This window comes from Falco rusticolus, chromosome 1 (assembly GCF_015220075.1).
Source record: "Falco rusticolus isolate bFalRus1 chromosome 1, bFalRus1.pri, whole genome shotgun sequence".
Classification (NCBI taxonomy): Eukaryota; Metazoa; Chordata; class Aves; order Falconiformes; family Falconidae; genus Falco; species Falco rusticolus.
Window position 1 is genome coordinate 103,617,019 of NC_051187.1, and position 17,354 is coordinate 103,634,372.

General features: G+C 44.1%; 1 protein-coding gene across 1 annotated transcript in view; it reads left to right on the forward strand.

Moving 5' to 3' along the window:
* FRAS1 (Fraser extracellular matrix complex subunit 1) overlaps positions 1-17,354 on the forward strand; it is a 174,163-nt gene that overhangs the window by 89,730 nt on the left and 67,079 nt on the right. Inside the window, exons 15-20 of the mRNA XM_037392849.1 lie at positions 1,179-1,319; positions 1,748-1,888; positions 2,773-2,946; positions 5,322-5,462; positions 7,479-7,622; positions 14,927-15,079. Of these exons, the coding sequence (XP_037248746.1) occupies positions 1,179-1,319; positions 1,748-1,888; positions 2,773-2,946; positions 5,322-5,462; positions 7,479-7,622; positions 14,927-15,079 (894 nt within the window). The remainder of the gene's footprint in view (positions 1-1,178; positions 1,320-1,747; positions 1,889-2,772; positions 2,947-5,321; positions 5,463-7,478; positions 7,623-14,926; positions 15,080-17,354) is intronic.

Below are 17,354 nucleotides of genomic sequence, written 5' to 3' on the forward strand. Positions count from 1 at the left end.
CAGCATAGTCAGTAGAAATACCTGTCTTCATGCAGGTCAGTCTGAGCCCCAGCTAGCTGGAGAGGGCTTCAACCATGGAGCGTGATGACAAAATTGTTGCTCTTCTGGCCACTCCTGGCTGAATTTCACTTTGACCAGGTTCCCCATCAGTTTGTTTGATGTTTATACCAGTGAATTTTACTCACCTGTGTTTTGAAGTGTGCAGGCTTGAAATCTTACATCTGTAGCTGAAAATCATTTCAGCTCAAAAGGAAATTTAACTTAGATGCAGCTTGGGCATAATTTCGATTTTTATTGGCAGTCATTTCTCAAAACTGCATAGCTGTTGCTCACAACCTCCAGGATTCAGGCCTTTCATCTTCTACCAAAGCCATGTGTGGTAGTACCCAACTGCAGAGCTGTAAGTTGTTTTAAAGGGAGGCTGTGTGACTGGTGAGAAGAAATAAAAATTAAGTAAAATGCTTGGCCCTTCTGAATATACAGCGCCAGTAGTGCTGCTGACTTAGGGAAACCACAGTTTCATAGTGCTCTTAGGCAACAGGTCATTTAACTTCAGAGCTGATTGCCCGGGAGAATATAGACCACAGAAACTGATAAGAAACATTATCATGCTTGATTTTAGGTGTGTTTTCATACTTAAAATGTTGACTTGAAGAAAAGGGGGAGGGGGGAAAATTACAGTTTTTTAATCTTTTTAACTTTTCCTCCATCTTTTACTTCCTGCACAGTCTGATAACTGATGTTTGTTGTACAAAGACACGTGAAGATTCATGAAATGGTTTTCATACATGAAACTGTTTTAAATGGTGTTCTCTGTTCACAGACTGTTGGTGAGCAGGGAAGATGTACTATGTTAGCTGGAGGGGGTTATCTTAGGAGCGGGGGGAGTGCTGGTGTAGACCCATTTCTGGTATTTATACTTACTCAGAGTCCTAAACAGGATACAGGCCAGTGAGCACCTGTCTGCGCTCACATGTCTGCCTCCATGAATATCACTGCTTATTCCAGGGAAGTGTGAAAGGTTACTTGTACGGGAGAGGAATGTTTAAAGATGCCTTTCCAACAAAGAAAGGACAAGGCATGGCTTGGCTTACTTTATTTTATCTGCACGGACAGGTTGATGGCTCTGTTCTTTGCTTATTGAGTGCGTTTCATTAACGAACTGTCCTCTTTGGCAGCTTGTGACGAGTTCTGTGAAACATGCTATTCAGACCAGCCTAGGTGTTTGACCTGTGCTCCAGATAAGTTGTTACACGATGGAAAGTGTGTTTCAGAGTGCCCAGACAGTTATTTCCCAAGTAGCAATGGAAGATGCAGAGGTAAGAGGCATTTTTGCATGACCTTTCCTAAGGCTCTCAAGGCACTCTCCACATGTTGTCTTCTTTTCCCCAGATGTTTTTTTGTGGGGAGGGAATGTTAAGAGCACAGAAGTGCGAGTGGGGACAGGGAATTTGATTATTTTCTTTTTCCCTTTGGTTCACTTGTGATGGATTGTTTTAAATAACCTCTTTGCCTTGCAAAGCACATGAAGACACTCTGGGATACATATTCAGAACACTGTGTGAGTGAGCGTTATTACTATTAGTAGTTATTCACACATGCACTTCTGCTCTCATTAGTTCACATAGCTGAATATCATGCCAGCTGGGAGTTTTCATTGTTGCCGGAGGAGGCTGTAGTCAGCAACACCACTCCCAAGGATTAAAACCTGGACCTTTCAGTTCTCTGTGCTCTGTTTCTTTATCAGCTTGTCACAACTCATGCTCCACATGTGAGGGACCTCTGGCCACTCACTGCACCTCGTGTTCCTTTCCTGTGGCCTTGCGCCGGGGCCAGTGCCTGCAGGACTGTGGAGACGGTTTTTACCAGGATCACAATGTCTGCAAGGGTAAGCTGCAGTCATGGAGTAAGTTCCCCGCTGCTGTATACCTGTGCGTCTATATTGGCTTTTGTCAGGCTGTGCTTGGAGTACCAGCTATGATGCTGATCTTTTATCCTATGCTGAACAGGTCAGTGAGTAGTTCCTGTGTGTGCCTGCTGATTGCTTTTTCTCAAAGCAGAAAACAAATTTTCTCAAACGCTTTCTGCGTTCACGCTCTTAGGATTTAGTTATCTTGGGGACTTTTTTTTTCCTCTATGCTGTTGAAATAAGCCTACATTGCTTCCAAGTTTTTATTGACATGATTTAAGAAGTGGATGAAATTCTACAGACACCTAGTAGGTTTGCTAACACTCAGGTCATTTGTGCAATGATGGAAAACCTGAAAATTCGGACGATGAATTTATGCTTCCTATGAGCCCTTCAGACTGTCATTTCTTGCTGTCTCTCCTAGTGAGATCGTTTTCACCATTGCGGTTCCAGAAATTAAAGAAAAATTGACTGCCTGTGGCATAGTACTGCAGGTTTTTCCCAACATTATTTGTTCATCAGCTTTATTCAAGAGAAGGGCTATTACATGGGGGTGAGGGGAAAGGTGTCGAAGTATTTTTCTAAAATCCCTGTTGCATTATAGAAAATACAGCACCTTGTCGGTTTAGGGAACAGGTGAGTTGCTGCTGAGCGTATGCTCTTTGCTCACAATTTGAGTATCAGACAGTCTATAGCAATACAAAACTCAGAAGAGGGGTGAATGAGATGGTCCAAAGCAGTGTTTTCTCCCCTTTCCGTCTGTCGTTTACGACCAGATGCCCAGGTTGTTGTGCCTTGTCCTTCTCTCTGAGAAAGCTGTCCTCAGAGCTGTGGCTCTGACTGCTCTCTTGCCCTGTGCCCAGGTTGCCACCCGTCCTGCCGCACCTGCCTGGGCCCAGGGGCCTCTCGTTGCCTGCGGTGTAGGGCACCGGAGCACGCACTGCAGCCTCAGCAGCCCATGGAAGGAGTGGTGCATGGCCTTTGCCTCTCTCACTGCCAAGCCCAGTTCTACCGGGATAGCACCGGAGTCTGTCAAGGTGAGTCGAGGATGGGAAGAGCTCTTCAAAGCCTTCAGTGCGGGGCTGCACTGGATTTAGGGTTTTCAGGGTGATGACGTACGGTGTTTGATTGTTACATGCTTTGAGCTCCTGTGTTCGCCTTGTGACAGTTGTGAATGTTTGAACTCAGTAACCTTCAGAATGGCATATACTAGTACTTTTGAGGGAAAATATGCCTACGTATAATTTGTGACTAAAGGATTCAGGTATACTTTTTAAAAACTGACTCTGTTCAAGTCTGCACAGCTTAGCTTTCTTTTCATTGGAGTATGTGATTTTTACCACTGACTTATTTTGAAGGAGGATCAATCCCTAAATCCTTTTCAGAAAAGGCTGAGCTGTCTCCTTATTAGCCTTAGCCCTTGGAGCAGGTCAAGACATCCCACAGCAGTCTTCTCTTTTGAGGAAGCTCTTCTGATACATGCCCTGCAGCACATGTGCCATCACTGCTCCTGAAATACCAAGTAGGAAGCATTCCCATGAAGGCCAGAGTTTGGAAAGCGGCCAGTGTAGTGTACATGGGGGATATATGAGGCTTCCCACCACTGTGAGAGAAAACTGTTGTGGACTTCAGCGAAGAATGTTTGCTGGGTGGATCAGCAGGTCAGTCTGGCTGTACAGAGCTTGTGGCAGCTAGTATGGATATCTGTACAGCAAGCATATTGCAATATCTTGAAAATAATGCAGACGGAGGCAGGGTGAGAGGTTAGACTGAACATCTCGTGCCAGCGCAGCCCACTCGAAGCCCAAGGAGGAATGATACTTGTAGAAATGGCAGTGATTTCCCTGTGTGGAAGGATCAGTCATAGAGACAGTGACTCTACAACACTTAAGTAAAGTAATAGTAACCACAGTAGCTATAGTGCTACTGATGGCTGTTTCTTCCTGTTGCAAAAATATTTTCTAAAAGTGGATGTAATTTTAAATCCACTTATTTTGCTTTTACCTTTTTCATCTCAACTTGATGGAAAGAATCTGTTCAAGCTCTTTTTTTTTTTGCCTTAGTGGATCTTAAAGGAAGAAGTGGCACTTTTTCTTGGAGGAATGGTTCTGTCTTTAACAGTGACCTACACAGACCGTAAGGTATCCGGTGCCGTAAGGTATCCAGTGCTTTGGGTTGGTTCTTGAAGGCATTACTGTAGAGCCTCCAATCCATGCAGTGGCCGTTCCTTTGCAGGTAATGGGTTTTCTGGGCTGAGTCCAGGTTATGGTATAGAAACTGAGTGAAGAAATCCATATACCACTGCCTCAGCTGGGTGAACAGACCTGTACAGACAGGCCTGAGCAGAGTTCGGTGACAGTGCTTGAATTATGTCATTGGGCAAAAATGCCGGCACAGCCCCACACGTTATTAGCTGTGCAGTATTACTAATGGCTTTAGAACAGCAGTTTGATCTATTGCAGAAGGATGTGAAGATTCAAAATTTCAAACTTTGAACTACCTCTGTAAAATACTGTAAAATACAGTTTGTAGATGCACCTTTTTGAAAAGGTAAACCCACAAAAGATGTGTACCATGCCTACATTATCTGTGCAGTATAGAAGCACATGCATATGTAGGTTAAAATTCTGGGTTTGGAGGTTTTGCCTTGTGTGGTTGGGTATTTCTCACCAAACCACAGAAATATCTCTATATTTTTCTAATGCTTGAGATTTCCCTGAATGAAACTAAGGAGTTTCTCTCTGATACGATTTGAGTCACTTGAGCCAAAGATATTCCTGGAGACATTGCATTTGTGATGAGGATCCCTGACTTCTCTTCCTGACTCTCTGGCAGACAGCTAAGTGTACTTGTATAAATCTTTTCATTTCATCTCTCAAGCCCTGTGTCTGTCTTGTCTCCGTAGAGGGCATGAGGCCTCTCTTTGTGTCCGGTGGAGACTCACACAGTGGAACCTGTGGCCTTGAGTCACTGCTCTAATAAATACTAGGTTTTTAACTAATGAATTTATATATTTAATTAGATTACTTAATTTAAGTTGGCTTGTTTTGGAGTCAGTAGCAGTAAAAGTGAAGAAGTCTAACTTTTTAACTGTGCTCTTTTCATTCTGGCTGAATCATCCTTGTAATGAGCATTCGCTTCGCTAGGTCTCCATTTCAGTAATGAGATGTGTGGGTGCAAACAAAGATTAAATCTGCAGCTATCTGTGGTTGCTCCTTATCAAGAAGTGTGTTACACAGCCTTTGTACTCCTGCCCTTTCTGCCTTTCACAATCTGAGAATCCTGTAAAGGAAATCCCTTGCTGTCATCACCGGGGAGAAAGCAATCTAGCCATACTCTAGGACAGAAACAACCAAGATAAGCTTCAACTAATTTGATGCTCTCTGTGCTCTTGTTTTTCCCTTCCCTGCAGAGTGCCACTCCTCCTGCACAGGCTGTGTGGGGAACTCTTCCCAGGACTGTACGGCTTGTTTGTCTGCCCACGTCCTGCTTGGAGGCAGATGCCTCTCGGAGTGCCCAGAGGGGTGGTTCAACCATGATGATCGCTGCCACTGTGAGTCCGTAGTGTAGGCACCTGCAGCTTATACTGCTGGATTTCATTGCATGCACGTTTTGTAATGCATTCCTCAAAGTAATTAGAGATGCTGTCAGATTTATATGAGGCTATTTAAGTATTTTCAGGGGAGAAAGGGTAGTCCAATTTCAGGAAATGGAATCTCCTCCTAATGGGAGAGAGGCGTACACATTGAATCATAAATTATAATCAGTTTTGCTCCTCTGGACTGTTTCCCTGAAGATATTTCGAGTTTCATTTCAGTAGCCAGCGTGCTGTGGCAGAAGAGATCTTTACTGGACAATGCTGAAAAGTGGTCTGCTTTTATTAGGCTAGATAAGCATATTGTCAGTTTCAATTAGCTTTATTTTTAATCCACTCCTGGCTGGGTTTAGAAGGAAGGAATTCTAGAGATACAGGAGAAAAGCCATTACAACTGTGAGTATGCCTGGTCAGTAGTGGGGACAGAATTACTTATCTGTGCCTCAGCCTTGCCCACCAGTCAGCAAGTAGCCTTCATTCAGCTTGTTTGATCTCCTCTAAGGAGACGACTGTGACTGCTGACCTTCCGAGTGACTGCAACAATTAAATCCTGTTTGCCACTTGCAGAAAATGGTGGCCTTTGGGGTATGCCATTCATTATGAGCTGCTAAGTACAATGGGTGAGGAAATGCGGGCATTTGAAATATGATTAGTCCCCTCAAGGTCATCTGAAAGTCATCTGCTGTTTTATAATCGATTCATTGGGTCAGGCATCCCTGTATCTGTTCTGGCAGTAGGAGAAATTTACAGGTCGCTTCCCTGCAAGGCCTGAAGCTCAGAGAGGGAAACCTCTTCTAAAATCCATTGTTCTATTTATTCATCCAAGGAACAACCCTATAAATACATTCTAGAGTAAGGCCATTGTAAAGATTCATCAGTTTTGAGGTTGTGCAGTGCCACCTTAGAGCTGAGATAGCTGCTGAATGCTGCGTTATGCAGTTTCAGACTTACGTAAATGTTTTAGAAACCAAATTTCAGTGCCAGGGAAGTGGCATCTTGCTGTATGCTGCCAGCTTAGATCTCCTGCAGTTTTTGAACTGTGAAACTCAGCTGATACAGATGCGTCTAGAAAATCGGTTCTTCCTTTTGAACACTGGGTTCACGGGCATGATTTCTGAGGAGCTGAGAAAGTGGTGGGACATGACGTGTTAGGTCTTAAACACTGGAGCCCTGTGCTATGGCAGCTGCAAAATGCCCAGCTTCCACATGGGGAGTGAGCGACTGCGCGTAGCCTGGGGGAGTCCTGAGGCGGGAGACTTTGGAAGTTTTGTGCTTTTATTCATAGAAGAGCTGTTAAAGTAGTTTTTAAGAATTTTTTACAGATCATTAGCTGTAGTATTCCTGTCTTCCTCAGATCTGTAGTACGGAAATACGGCATCTGTCTTTAAAGGTGGAAAGGTACAAAAGCAGTCTGAGTGAAATATTTTTGAGCAATCTTAACCACTTTCTCTGCAATGTTTTTGTTGAGCTTTTAGCAGACAGAATATCTAATGAGCTGGCACGGCATTCAGGTTTTATAGGTTTCAGTCTGGGAGGGCTTTGTGCAGAAATCGTTCCTGGATTTTCCACTGATGAATATCAAACTAGCGCCACTATGATGTTCATACAGCCTAAGATGTTTAATTTATCTCCCCGTGCATCCCAGTCTCTTTCTTATGTGTACAAGCATATGCTGGAGGGATGAATAACAGGGACAATCTCTTTACATTTTATATAGATCTATACCTTGATTAATGCACAGAACAAATCACATTTTTGAATTGCCAACTCAATTCTCATCTCGTTTATTCAAAACGAGGATATAAGAGCCTTCCAGACCACAGCTCTGCAGTCACTGATGCTGTTAGATAATCTTATGTCCATGTTTTGTAGGAATAAATGATTCTTATAACAGGGGCTGGCTTTTGGGGGAGGGGAGAGTGCAAGGTGGACTATACCAAGAGCCTAACAACAAGTGCTGCTTTTCTTATCCAGCCTGTCATCCATCCTGCAAGACATGCCGTGGCCCTTCTGATTTGGAGTGCTTGACCTGCCATCCCCATGCGACTCTAGCTGGGGGAAGGTGCAGGACTAGCTGCAAGGAAGAGCAGTATCTCAACCTGGTGGGATATTGTGTGGGTAAGTAAGAGGAGATGGTGTGGGTCATACAGCATGATGATTTTTCCGTGGTATTAACCAGCTACCTGAGCACACACCATGAAGAAATCAAAACGCCTGTGGTGTGTAAAATGTCACACAGATGAAAATACCGTGAGGAAGGTCTCCAGTGAGCATGGTATAGAGCAAAGCCACTTGCTGCTACTGCCGTACGTATCTTCTCTAGAGTGGTGGGAAGTTGATTGCAAATGATATAGGGCAGGTAGGGAGGGGGAGCCAAAGCTGTCCTTTGTCTTGCTTGCTGCTGCGTGGTTTGGTGTGAAGACTTGAGATCACATATATGGACCAGTGTGTCTGGGAACCATCAGAGCATACATAGACTTACTAATATCACAATGAGCATGCGCTTAACAATAGGATGGGCTGCAGCTCTGCTCTGCTGAGTGGAGCTGTGCTTGCCTTTGCCAGGCCAAGTGCTTATCTGCATCTCACTCCCGCCTGGGCTTTACAGCACACTGCCTGTCACTGTAGAGCCAAGCCTGGGGGACTCAGAGCCAGGAAGGCTGCTTAGGTCCTGCACAGAGCTTCAGTAAAGCGAGTTAAGGAAACATTTGTGATTCAGAGAAGCAGCATATGGGGCCTAAAGAAAAATTGGCACAGCTAGCATTGCTGTGTGCATTTTTGGGAGGTAATGGGATTTCTGTGTAGGGGTTATACTTTGTGGGTGCTCGGTGCCTGCACTTAAGCCTATCATCAGAAGCCACTGACTGCATTTATCTGTTTAAAAAGAAAAATCTCCTTTAATCCGTCTCACAGACATGTATAAACATATCCTGGGAACTGCTCCAGCAATTTCTGTGCTTTATCAAGCCATTTTTTTTCTTTATCAAAAAAAGATACAGTATGTGAGACTTAATCTAGGCTGAACAGTTCCAAATGAAATAAGGAATCCTGAGAAAAGGGAAAAATGCATTAGACCTAATAAATCCATTGAGAGGCTATTGTTCTCAATTTAATATAGATGATTCTGCTTCAAAGAGACTTCTGTTTGTTTACATATGTGTGTTGGTTTTTTTATGGAAGAACTTGTTTCTTTGCTGCCCACAGATTAGTTTTATGAACCATTGCTTCCTCTTCCTTTTAAACAACAGTTATTATTTTGTCTGCAGAGACGAAGAGAGGAGGAAACAAAGTATCTGAAAATAGGAAAAAATTGTAAAAGTATTTTACAGCTCCTTAGGTATACCCAGGCTGGGGAATCAAGATGTTTCGTACAGTCAGGTAATTGCAATGTGAAAATAATTGAGGTCTCAGCGTAAAGAGCAGTCTCTACCCTGTAAAATTTTAGGGGCTACAACGATACTTATTGATGTCATGTCCACATCATAGCTGTAAGCACTTTATTTCTTCCACCTTATTTTCCCACTGGCATTATGCTTCCTATGAAAAAAAGCCCTGTGGAAATGTGGTCTTCCAAATGTACATTTCATTGGAAAAACTTAGTACCATTTATCATAAACTAGGATTCTTTCAGAGGAGGGTTTACTCTACTGCTTGCTGTGTGCTATGTGCTTTAATCATCCCTTTTAGACTGCTGTTATATGTAATTTTGGCAAGGCGTCATGGAGCAATAAGCCTGCTCCCCAAATCCCAGGTGATTACGTGGATGTCACAGTGCCTGGCAGTAATGAGGAGCAGAAACACAGAGATTGTTGAATCATCTGTGAAGAACCTTGCCTGGCTTTCTGGGCTCCAAAGCAATTGCAATCTGGTGATGCATCCTTTCCTTGCAAACTAACAAGCTTTATTTTGAAGTCCTGTAGGTCATGAACATGGTCCACTGTTTGGAGACTTGTCTTCTCAGAGCAGAAACATGTTTTCAAGGCTTGGTTCACAGTGCCTGGCATCACTGAGTGTCAGTATCGAGTGTTTGGATCTGTGCCCCCAAAACAGGAGAGACTAATTTCTGGGTGCAACGTAGCAAGAGTGTAAGGAGACATGTTTCCTCCTCCAAGCTCTGGCCTTAGTCTTGCTGTGCAATTAGCTTGTGTCAGTCCTGCCTCCAAGAGGCCAGTACAGATACTCCTTGTAAAATAGGAACCTTTAACGTTCACGTGGTCTTGCACATAGGTGCAATGATGTTTCTTTGTCTAACTGAAGTTTTGAAGATCCTCATAGAGGAACATAGTTATTTGTTGCCTTTAAGAAAAAGTTGTGCTTTGGTCTTGAGTCTGCAGCCTGAAGTGTGTTGCTCCTTGTACCAAATTTATGTTCGATGTTTAAGCAAAGGATGTGTGTTGACAGTTCTGCTGAAGATAAAGAGCTCTATATCCAGGTTATAAAATTTCACTCATTCTTCTCATTCAGCACTGATTGAAATTCTAAATTTGCCCTTGCAAGTTATTAATTATCAGTTAAAGAGCAGCTGTCCCATAAAAAAGAACATTAAAACCCCTGACACTTGCATAATATATGATTTGCATCAGGACCTAACAAAGCTTTTTCCTTTGCTTCCCAAAGCAGTATTTTTTCACAATTATCTTCCCATTTATCTCTAATTCCTGGCCCTCCAGGCAGAACTGTGTTACGACTTATAGGGACTGCTGTGCATTATAGCCACCTGTCAAACTTTATGGACCTGCAGGGGAAAATCTTTCATACAGGATGGAGAAAACCAACTGTCACTTGAAACCATTGCCTGTGAATTAATGTTGTTGTTGTACATGTTACCTGAATGAGGATTGGAACATTTGCCTTGTTAATAGAAAAAAGGATCTTGTTTACAGCAGTTTATCAAATAAGCATTTCAAATGTAAGCAGAGGCAAGACAAAATGGCCTCAAGTTTCAAAAGATCAATGAGTTTCCAAGCTCTGGTTCGGGCATGTTGAATTTGTGCCAGTCTTCTTTAAGAGTGCTCAATTGATTCATTTTGGTTTATAGCTAAAGTGCGTGTAGAGGAATATGTTTGTGGCTTTAGCATCCCTTGTTGAGTCTCAGGGCTTCTGTGTGTTTTGTTTACCCAGTCTGAAAACACTCTGATTTCCCTCTCCCTCTTACCCAAGACAACTTTACAGTGACCAGTCTGAAAAATAGCACCATTGCTAAAACTGGTGTCCTGCTCATAAAACCCTGCCCTTATTTTTCTGACTCGAATAAATCATATGCCCGTCTTGAGGTTTCCTTGTTGATCTTGAGGCTTCCTCGTTGATCTTTTCCTGACTCAGTGGAAGGGCAATTAGAAAAAAGCAGAGGGACTGTGCGGTGGCTGAAGCAAGGAGTTTGCAGGCTGAGCCGTCCTTGGGTGCTTGGCTAGGGCCAAAAAGGATGCAGAGGGCTACCAATCAGAATTAGGAGCAAGGGCAGCTGGCAATGAATGAAACTCAAACCACCCACTGGTACAGTATCCCCCAAGGTCCTATCTTAACTTCCAGCTGCAGCTTCCTTGGAAGGGAGCTCCCAGTCCCCATGTTCAGCTGCTCAGGCCCTCGCTTTCTTAGGCTGCGTGCAGCTGCAAAAATGTTCAAAGATAAACCAGAAGGGCTCACTCAGGAGAATGCCTGTAACAAGCCTTTCTGCCTTACTTTTAAAATTCCAGAAGGGACACTCTGACAACAAGAAATACACTCAGCTCCTTGTAAAATTAATGAGCTGTTGCCATACTCTTTAAGAGATGTTGATATCATCACAAAGAGCTGGAGTTTCACTGAGCAGAACAAGAGGAATGTTGGGGGCTTAGCTCCGCTTAGTCACTGACATTCAACCTCCTACAGAAATTAACAGCTGAGCTGCCAGAGGAGGAAGATGCAAGATCATTTCCTACCTTGGTCTGGGCTCATTTGTGCCAGGCACCGTCCAGCTGTTTTTCCCACCTCATGCTGCCTAGAAAAGCTCCCACCCTTTTCAGAAGATGCAGATGGATCCCTGCAAACGTGGTTGCACTTCGCTAAGAGTTCACCCCGCTTGTTGGTGTGACAAATTCCCTTTCAGATCTTTTAAAGGAGAGGCAAAAAACCCCTTCCAACCACCAAATCAAACCAAAAATCCTGGTCAGTGCTAGGTGTCCTTCTGAATCAACCCTACTGATTTTCTTTCTGGATTTACTGTAAGGTACCAGGGAATGTTTGCATGCTGACACACCTGTAAATTGTGTGGTGTCTAAAGTACTGATTTAGAGTAGTACTCTATTGTAAACCTCATACCTTACCTTATAGTACGAAACTTGCATCAGGAAATGTTTTTCTAAAGAGCCCTTAAGAGAGGAGGTATATTTAAGCAATACAAGTGGTTGATTACTTAGCACATGGTGGAACTGAGAGGTAGAAATGCCTCTGGTTTCCTTTATGAGCATTCACAAACACTGTAGAGATGATTTTGTCTCCCCAAGCAGCCACCTTTGTCTTGACAGGCAAGAGAACAATACATAGCAGATACTTTCCACATTGGAAGGGCATTCTTTCCTTTGTTTTCTTTGCCTGCTAAGTGAAAGCTAAAGAGGATGTTGAAGTAAGGGAACTCTGGAAATGGAAATCTGTAATTATATTACACTTTGCAATGCAAGTTGCTTTATGGGAAGATCACTGACAGGTAAGGTGTTTGGGGCGGTTTTGCATCGAGGTGAATTGACAAGGAGGAAATTAAAGCCAGCTGAAAGAGTAGCAGGAAAAAGTTTTGTTTGGACAGTGGGAGGCAAGTCAGTAGTCTCAAAAAGATGAGTAGGGAGGCATTGGGACTATGAGCAAGGTGGTGACATGCTGCCCTGAAGCATCCAGCTTGGATCCGTGAAGGAATCTAACAGAATTAAGTAACTGTGCTGCACTGAACCTGCCACAGAGATGAGATGTGAAGCCTCTGGGAACCCAAAGCCTGCAGGCAGTGACTTGCCTGCTAGCTGAGCTGGAGTGAGGATGGACAGGGAGAAGGCAGAAGCAGGAAACAAACACAGCTGCGCGGTGTCATGGAGGAGCACAAAGGAAGCACTCTGCTGCTGTTAGTCCTCGCTTCAAAGGGAGCCAGCTGTGAAAAATTTAAATAATCTTTTCCAAAACAAAGCGCTTCAGTTCTTCCGTTACTCTCTCACTAGTTCTCCAATGATCTTCAAATTCACCATGAGCCTCAGTTCTGGGTTTTTATTTGGTGGTGTGTGCTCTTTGATCTCCAGGCTTGCAAAGGAACAAAAGAGCGATGGGGCTGATTTATCCTGAAACAGTAGCTGAGAAAAAGAACTCTTCCAATACACAGGAGAAAACATATAGAGGCTATAAAGAGAAAACTGTACTACAACAGCACCTAGTTTTGTAGATACTTGGCTTTTTAAATGTTAGTTTGGGAGAGTCTAGTTATTTACAGTGGATGCTGGTTATTAGGACACCCTGAGTTTTCTCTGTCTCATTTTTGTGCTCTGTTTATGGAACCTAATCAAACAGGGAGTTTGATTACTTATTCTATCTAGCCAGAGCTCTTTATTAGAGAGCACTGACTCCAGCAAGAAATTAAACTGGAGCAGTATTATTTTAGCAATAATGGGAGTTGACGTATTGCCAGGTAGACGTGGAAGCATGAGAAACTAATTTGATTTATGTTCATTTTATTGAATATTAAGTGTGTAAAACTCTTCATCCCACCTCCAGCCCTGTGCATACAAATTACATATGGTGCTCAGGGCCTTGTGGATGCTATCTTACTCCTTGCTCCTCGATGGGCTGTGTGTGATCTTTTCTGGCTTCAGTGAGGCTACAGATAGATGGCAGGTCTTCCCACTCTGATGCCAGGGCAGGTTTGGGATCTTTGGGTGTGAGGATTTATGGGACGATCCCTTGGGATGCCTTTGGTATTGAGTTCTTCTCCTGTGCAGTCAGAAGCTGCAGCACAGTAACTTCTGTCAGCTATAACCCCTCTAAGGAGGTTTTGAGGTTTGTCACTGAGTTTGGGAGCATGACCTTGTGTGCTGCTTTGCTCTTCTTGCCACTGTCCTGACAGCGATGGATTGAGATCCTACAGGGTGACTGTCTTAGGCGTAGTGTTTCTTCTCACACACATTTACCTCCCCTCTGGCTGTTCATTTCCCATCTGCAAGGTTGAGAGTGGGGGGCAGAAACTACATAGATGATATATCCTGTAAAGTCAAGAGGCAGAGGCAGCTGCTTTAAGGACCTTGAATGCCTGCATGCAGTCAGAATGGCATTCATTTCTGAGCTGCATCTGTGCTTTTCCACCGGTGTTTAGTGAGAATCGTCTGTTTGTAACATATAGGAAAAATAAGGTTAGGGTTAGACTCCAGTCACTACTACATTCTTACAGGTATGGATACAGAATTCCCCCGGACTCCGATGTGAGCCTGTCTTCAGCTTGTAAAATTAGATTGCCTGACAATCTGTAGTAATGCTGTCACAAGAGACAAAAGACAGAAAGTTGAACCTTCAGTAGAAATCTGACAAGAGGCCAGGTACTCAAATCAAGCCTCATTATTACATTTCTTTCAAGACAGTCGTCATTTCCTTTATAATTTTCTGAATTACCATAATGGGGATTAATTTGGCTTCCAGGTTGCCTTACACTGCACTGTTGTACATACAAAAGGCTTGTTGTAAAACCTTTTAAAGCACCCCAGTTCAGGCAGAGGTCAGGAGACACAAGCTTGTGTGCTGCTGGGGAGGAATGAAACAAGGAGAAGGTTCTGAGGCACTCTCATGCAACTCTAAATGCCGCTCTTGGCTGGGCTTTGAGGTCTGCAGTGGCCTCTCCAGGGTATGGATGTCTCGTTTGTGTGGGAAAATCTGAACGGTAACAACCACAGGAGAAGGTCATACAACTGTACAGGGTGTGCTCTTCATTTTTCCGTGGGGGGAGCAAAGGGAGGTGACCGCCTACAGCTTCCAGCACAGTTTGCTAAAGGTAAACCTGTAGGTAGAAGCACCTAAAATCAGAGAAGGGTTTGGGGAAAGCAAAGAGCTTTGAACTGGCTTTGTACAAAGCCTTCCCAAACTCCCCGAGGGATGGGAAAGGGGATGCTTGAATGGGGCAGCAGAGATGCAGGGAATGTGGTTGCTGAGGAAAAGTGAAAATGTTGGGATGCTGAGCAAGAGCACAAGACGGGGATGAGGGCAAGACGAAGGGAATGCTCATTGAATGTGGCAGTTTCTGGTTCTGTCTCGTGCAGACATCTGGAAGTGCAGTGATCCCAACCCTTGTGCACCAGAGAGCAAGAAGGGGCTCTGAAAGTTACATCCCCAATGTCTTCCTTGAGTTCTCAGCAATGTGTTTGCCCTTAGCCATCCTGTTTTATCCTTCTGTGATCACAGTGTCCGTTATTCCTTGCTTCCTTTAGACTGCCACCCCCTGTGCCATCAGTGTGTGGCCAACCTGCAGGACACCGGCAGCATCTGTCTGAAGTGCCAGAACACCCGTCACCTGCTCCTGCAGGATCACTGCATCCCTGACTGTCCAGTGGGATACTATGCAGAGAATGGTGCCTGCAAAAGTGAGTAGTCCCTACATGTACCTCAAGTAACTGCGAGGGACCACGTGGATCCTTGCAAGATGTTCCATGAAATGGTTCCTATTTAGTAGAGAGGCTTTGTCTAGCTGGCAGGACACTGCCCTGGGAGCTGGAGAGGTCCTTCCTGGCTATTAACTCTGCCAGCTGGCTGGAAGCACTCTCTCCTTGCTCCCCCCGGTCTGTGTCTGCTTTCAGACTGGGAGTTCTTTGAGGCAGACGGTGCTGTGCTGTCCCGAGCACATGCTGAGGCTACTGGGACCTAGCCCACTGTTACAATACGATTAGTAAGTCTAATGAGTAACAGACAGCAGTCTGCTTGTGAGGGGGAGGTGAAGGTGAGTTTTTGTCTTTCTCTCTGGTAAATCCCGTCTCTCAAAGGTGGTGGCACAGAGAACAGCGTGACAGTACACTGTCATATGTAGGGTGGATATTCTGAGATCACTCCTGGGAAGAGGTAGGCTTCTTAAGCACAGCAAAGGACAACTTCAAACAGAGACTTTCCGTGTGCCCATTGCCAAGTCTTCAATTTGCGTGCTACCAGCACACTTCTGGGATGCTGACACTTGAAAATGTTTTCTGGATATGTGCTGTGAAGGGCTGTGCTACTTCTGCTCACAGAAGGCAGAACACCTGCTGGTAGCAACTTCTCAGGACATTTTGCAACCTGAGCTGGAACACCATCCTAGCTGAGGTCTCTCATTGAGAATTGTCTTGCTGCAGTAACGGTCCAAAAGGCAATCACTCGTAGCAGCTTCTAAAACAAAAAGCCAGTTCATTCAGCCTTTTGGGCTGGCATGATGGATGCAGCCCTCCAGCTGCAGGGGTGAAGCTGCACTGATAGCATGTTTTATTCTCCGGCCTTCTGTGCCTTCACCTATCCCTGGATCTCTTCCAGTTTTTGTTGCTGATGTGGTTTCATGTTCCAGTCATTGTCTGCGCTGCTTTATATTTCTTGGACTCTTAGAAGGAAGTAGGTTGCTTTTCCTTGTTACGTGGCTGACAGAGACATGTTAAAGCCCAATGCATCTTATGCTGAGCAGAGGGTACTGCAGTTTATTTTAAGAGAAAGAAATCCAGACAAGGAAGTCTGCACATTAAGAGGTACGTGCTCCCTTTGTAGGAAGTGGCATTTCCTAATCCAGCCTTAACAACTGATGGTTAATGCTTCAAAGCTTCTCTCAGGCACTCAGGGATCTGTGTATTAATATACCTGTTTTTGACAAATGAAATCTCAGAGACATATGAAATATACTCTGTGTCATTTAATTGGAAAGACCCCCAGAAGAGATATTTTGCCTTCCTGGAAATTTAAGCCTAGGGATACTATTTCTTCCCTTTGGTATAAAGGTTTCATTTAAAAGAAGTTTTGCATTATTCAAATGTGTCAAAGCTCGTATTGCATTTTATGCTAGCTTTCAAGATCTCCAGCACAGCATAATGCAGTCACTTGTCTGATTTCTTTGCTCATTTTCAGTCATGATTAATGTGGGCCGATAGGTGTAATGATGGCATCAGTCTTTAGGTAAAGGCCTATCAAGAAATAAAGCAGACTAATAATTTTATAAGTATGTACCCCCTTTGGAGAAATTAATAGGATGCATGGGCCTCCTCCACTGTGGTGTTTTAAATCTCTTCAGTCAGACTAAGAAGCCCAAGAAGTGAGAGACAAAGGGCTGGAAAGGCAGCAGGGAAAGAAAAGGAGCACAGTGGCATAAAAATATCTCTTAAAAAATGCAGGGGAAGAAAAAGACAGTGATGTGCTTCCTTCCTCGAGGCAGTCAGTGGGATCGCTGGCTATGAAGAATTGCAGAAGGATCTTGTAAGACTGAGAGTCTGGGCAGTAAAGCAAGGGGTGGAAGTTTGGTGTAGGCAGATACAGGGATACACGGTTCCAACCTCCCGTACAGAACGATGGCATCCTTGCTGTGCGCTTGAAGGAATGATCAGTCAGTCTGTGAAAGTGGCATCCCAGTGTTCAGCAATGCTGAAAAAGCCCATCAAATGTTAGGCACTAGTACAAAAGGAAAGAGGAACAGAAGAATTTGTTCTGCTGCTGTCTAAAGGAGCTGCGTGCTGTGAGTCATTCTGCCGTCTAAAAGGGAAGGGCAGAAGAATGTGGGGAATTAAGGGCTTTTGTACAGTGAGCAACTGAGTAAACTGCAGTGCTTCAGCCTGAAAAACAGGAGACCTTAGGAGGGAGGAAATATGACAAAGTCATGAGTGAAACAGAGAGGGGGTGTGTAGAGATTGACTGTTC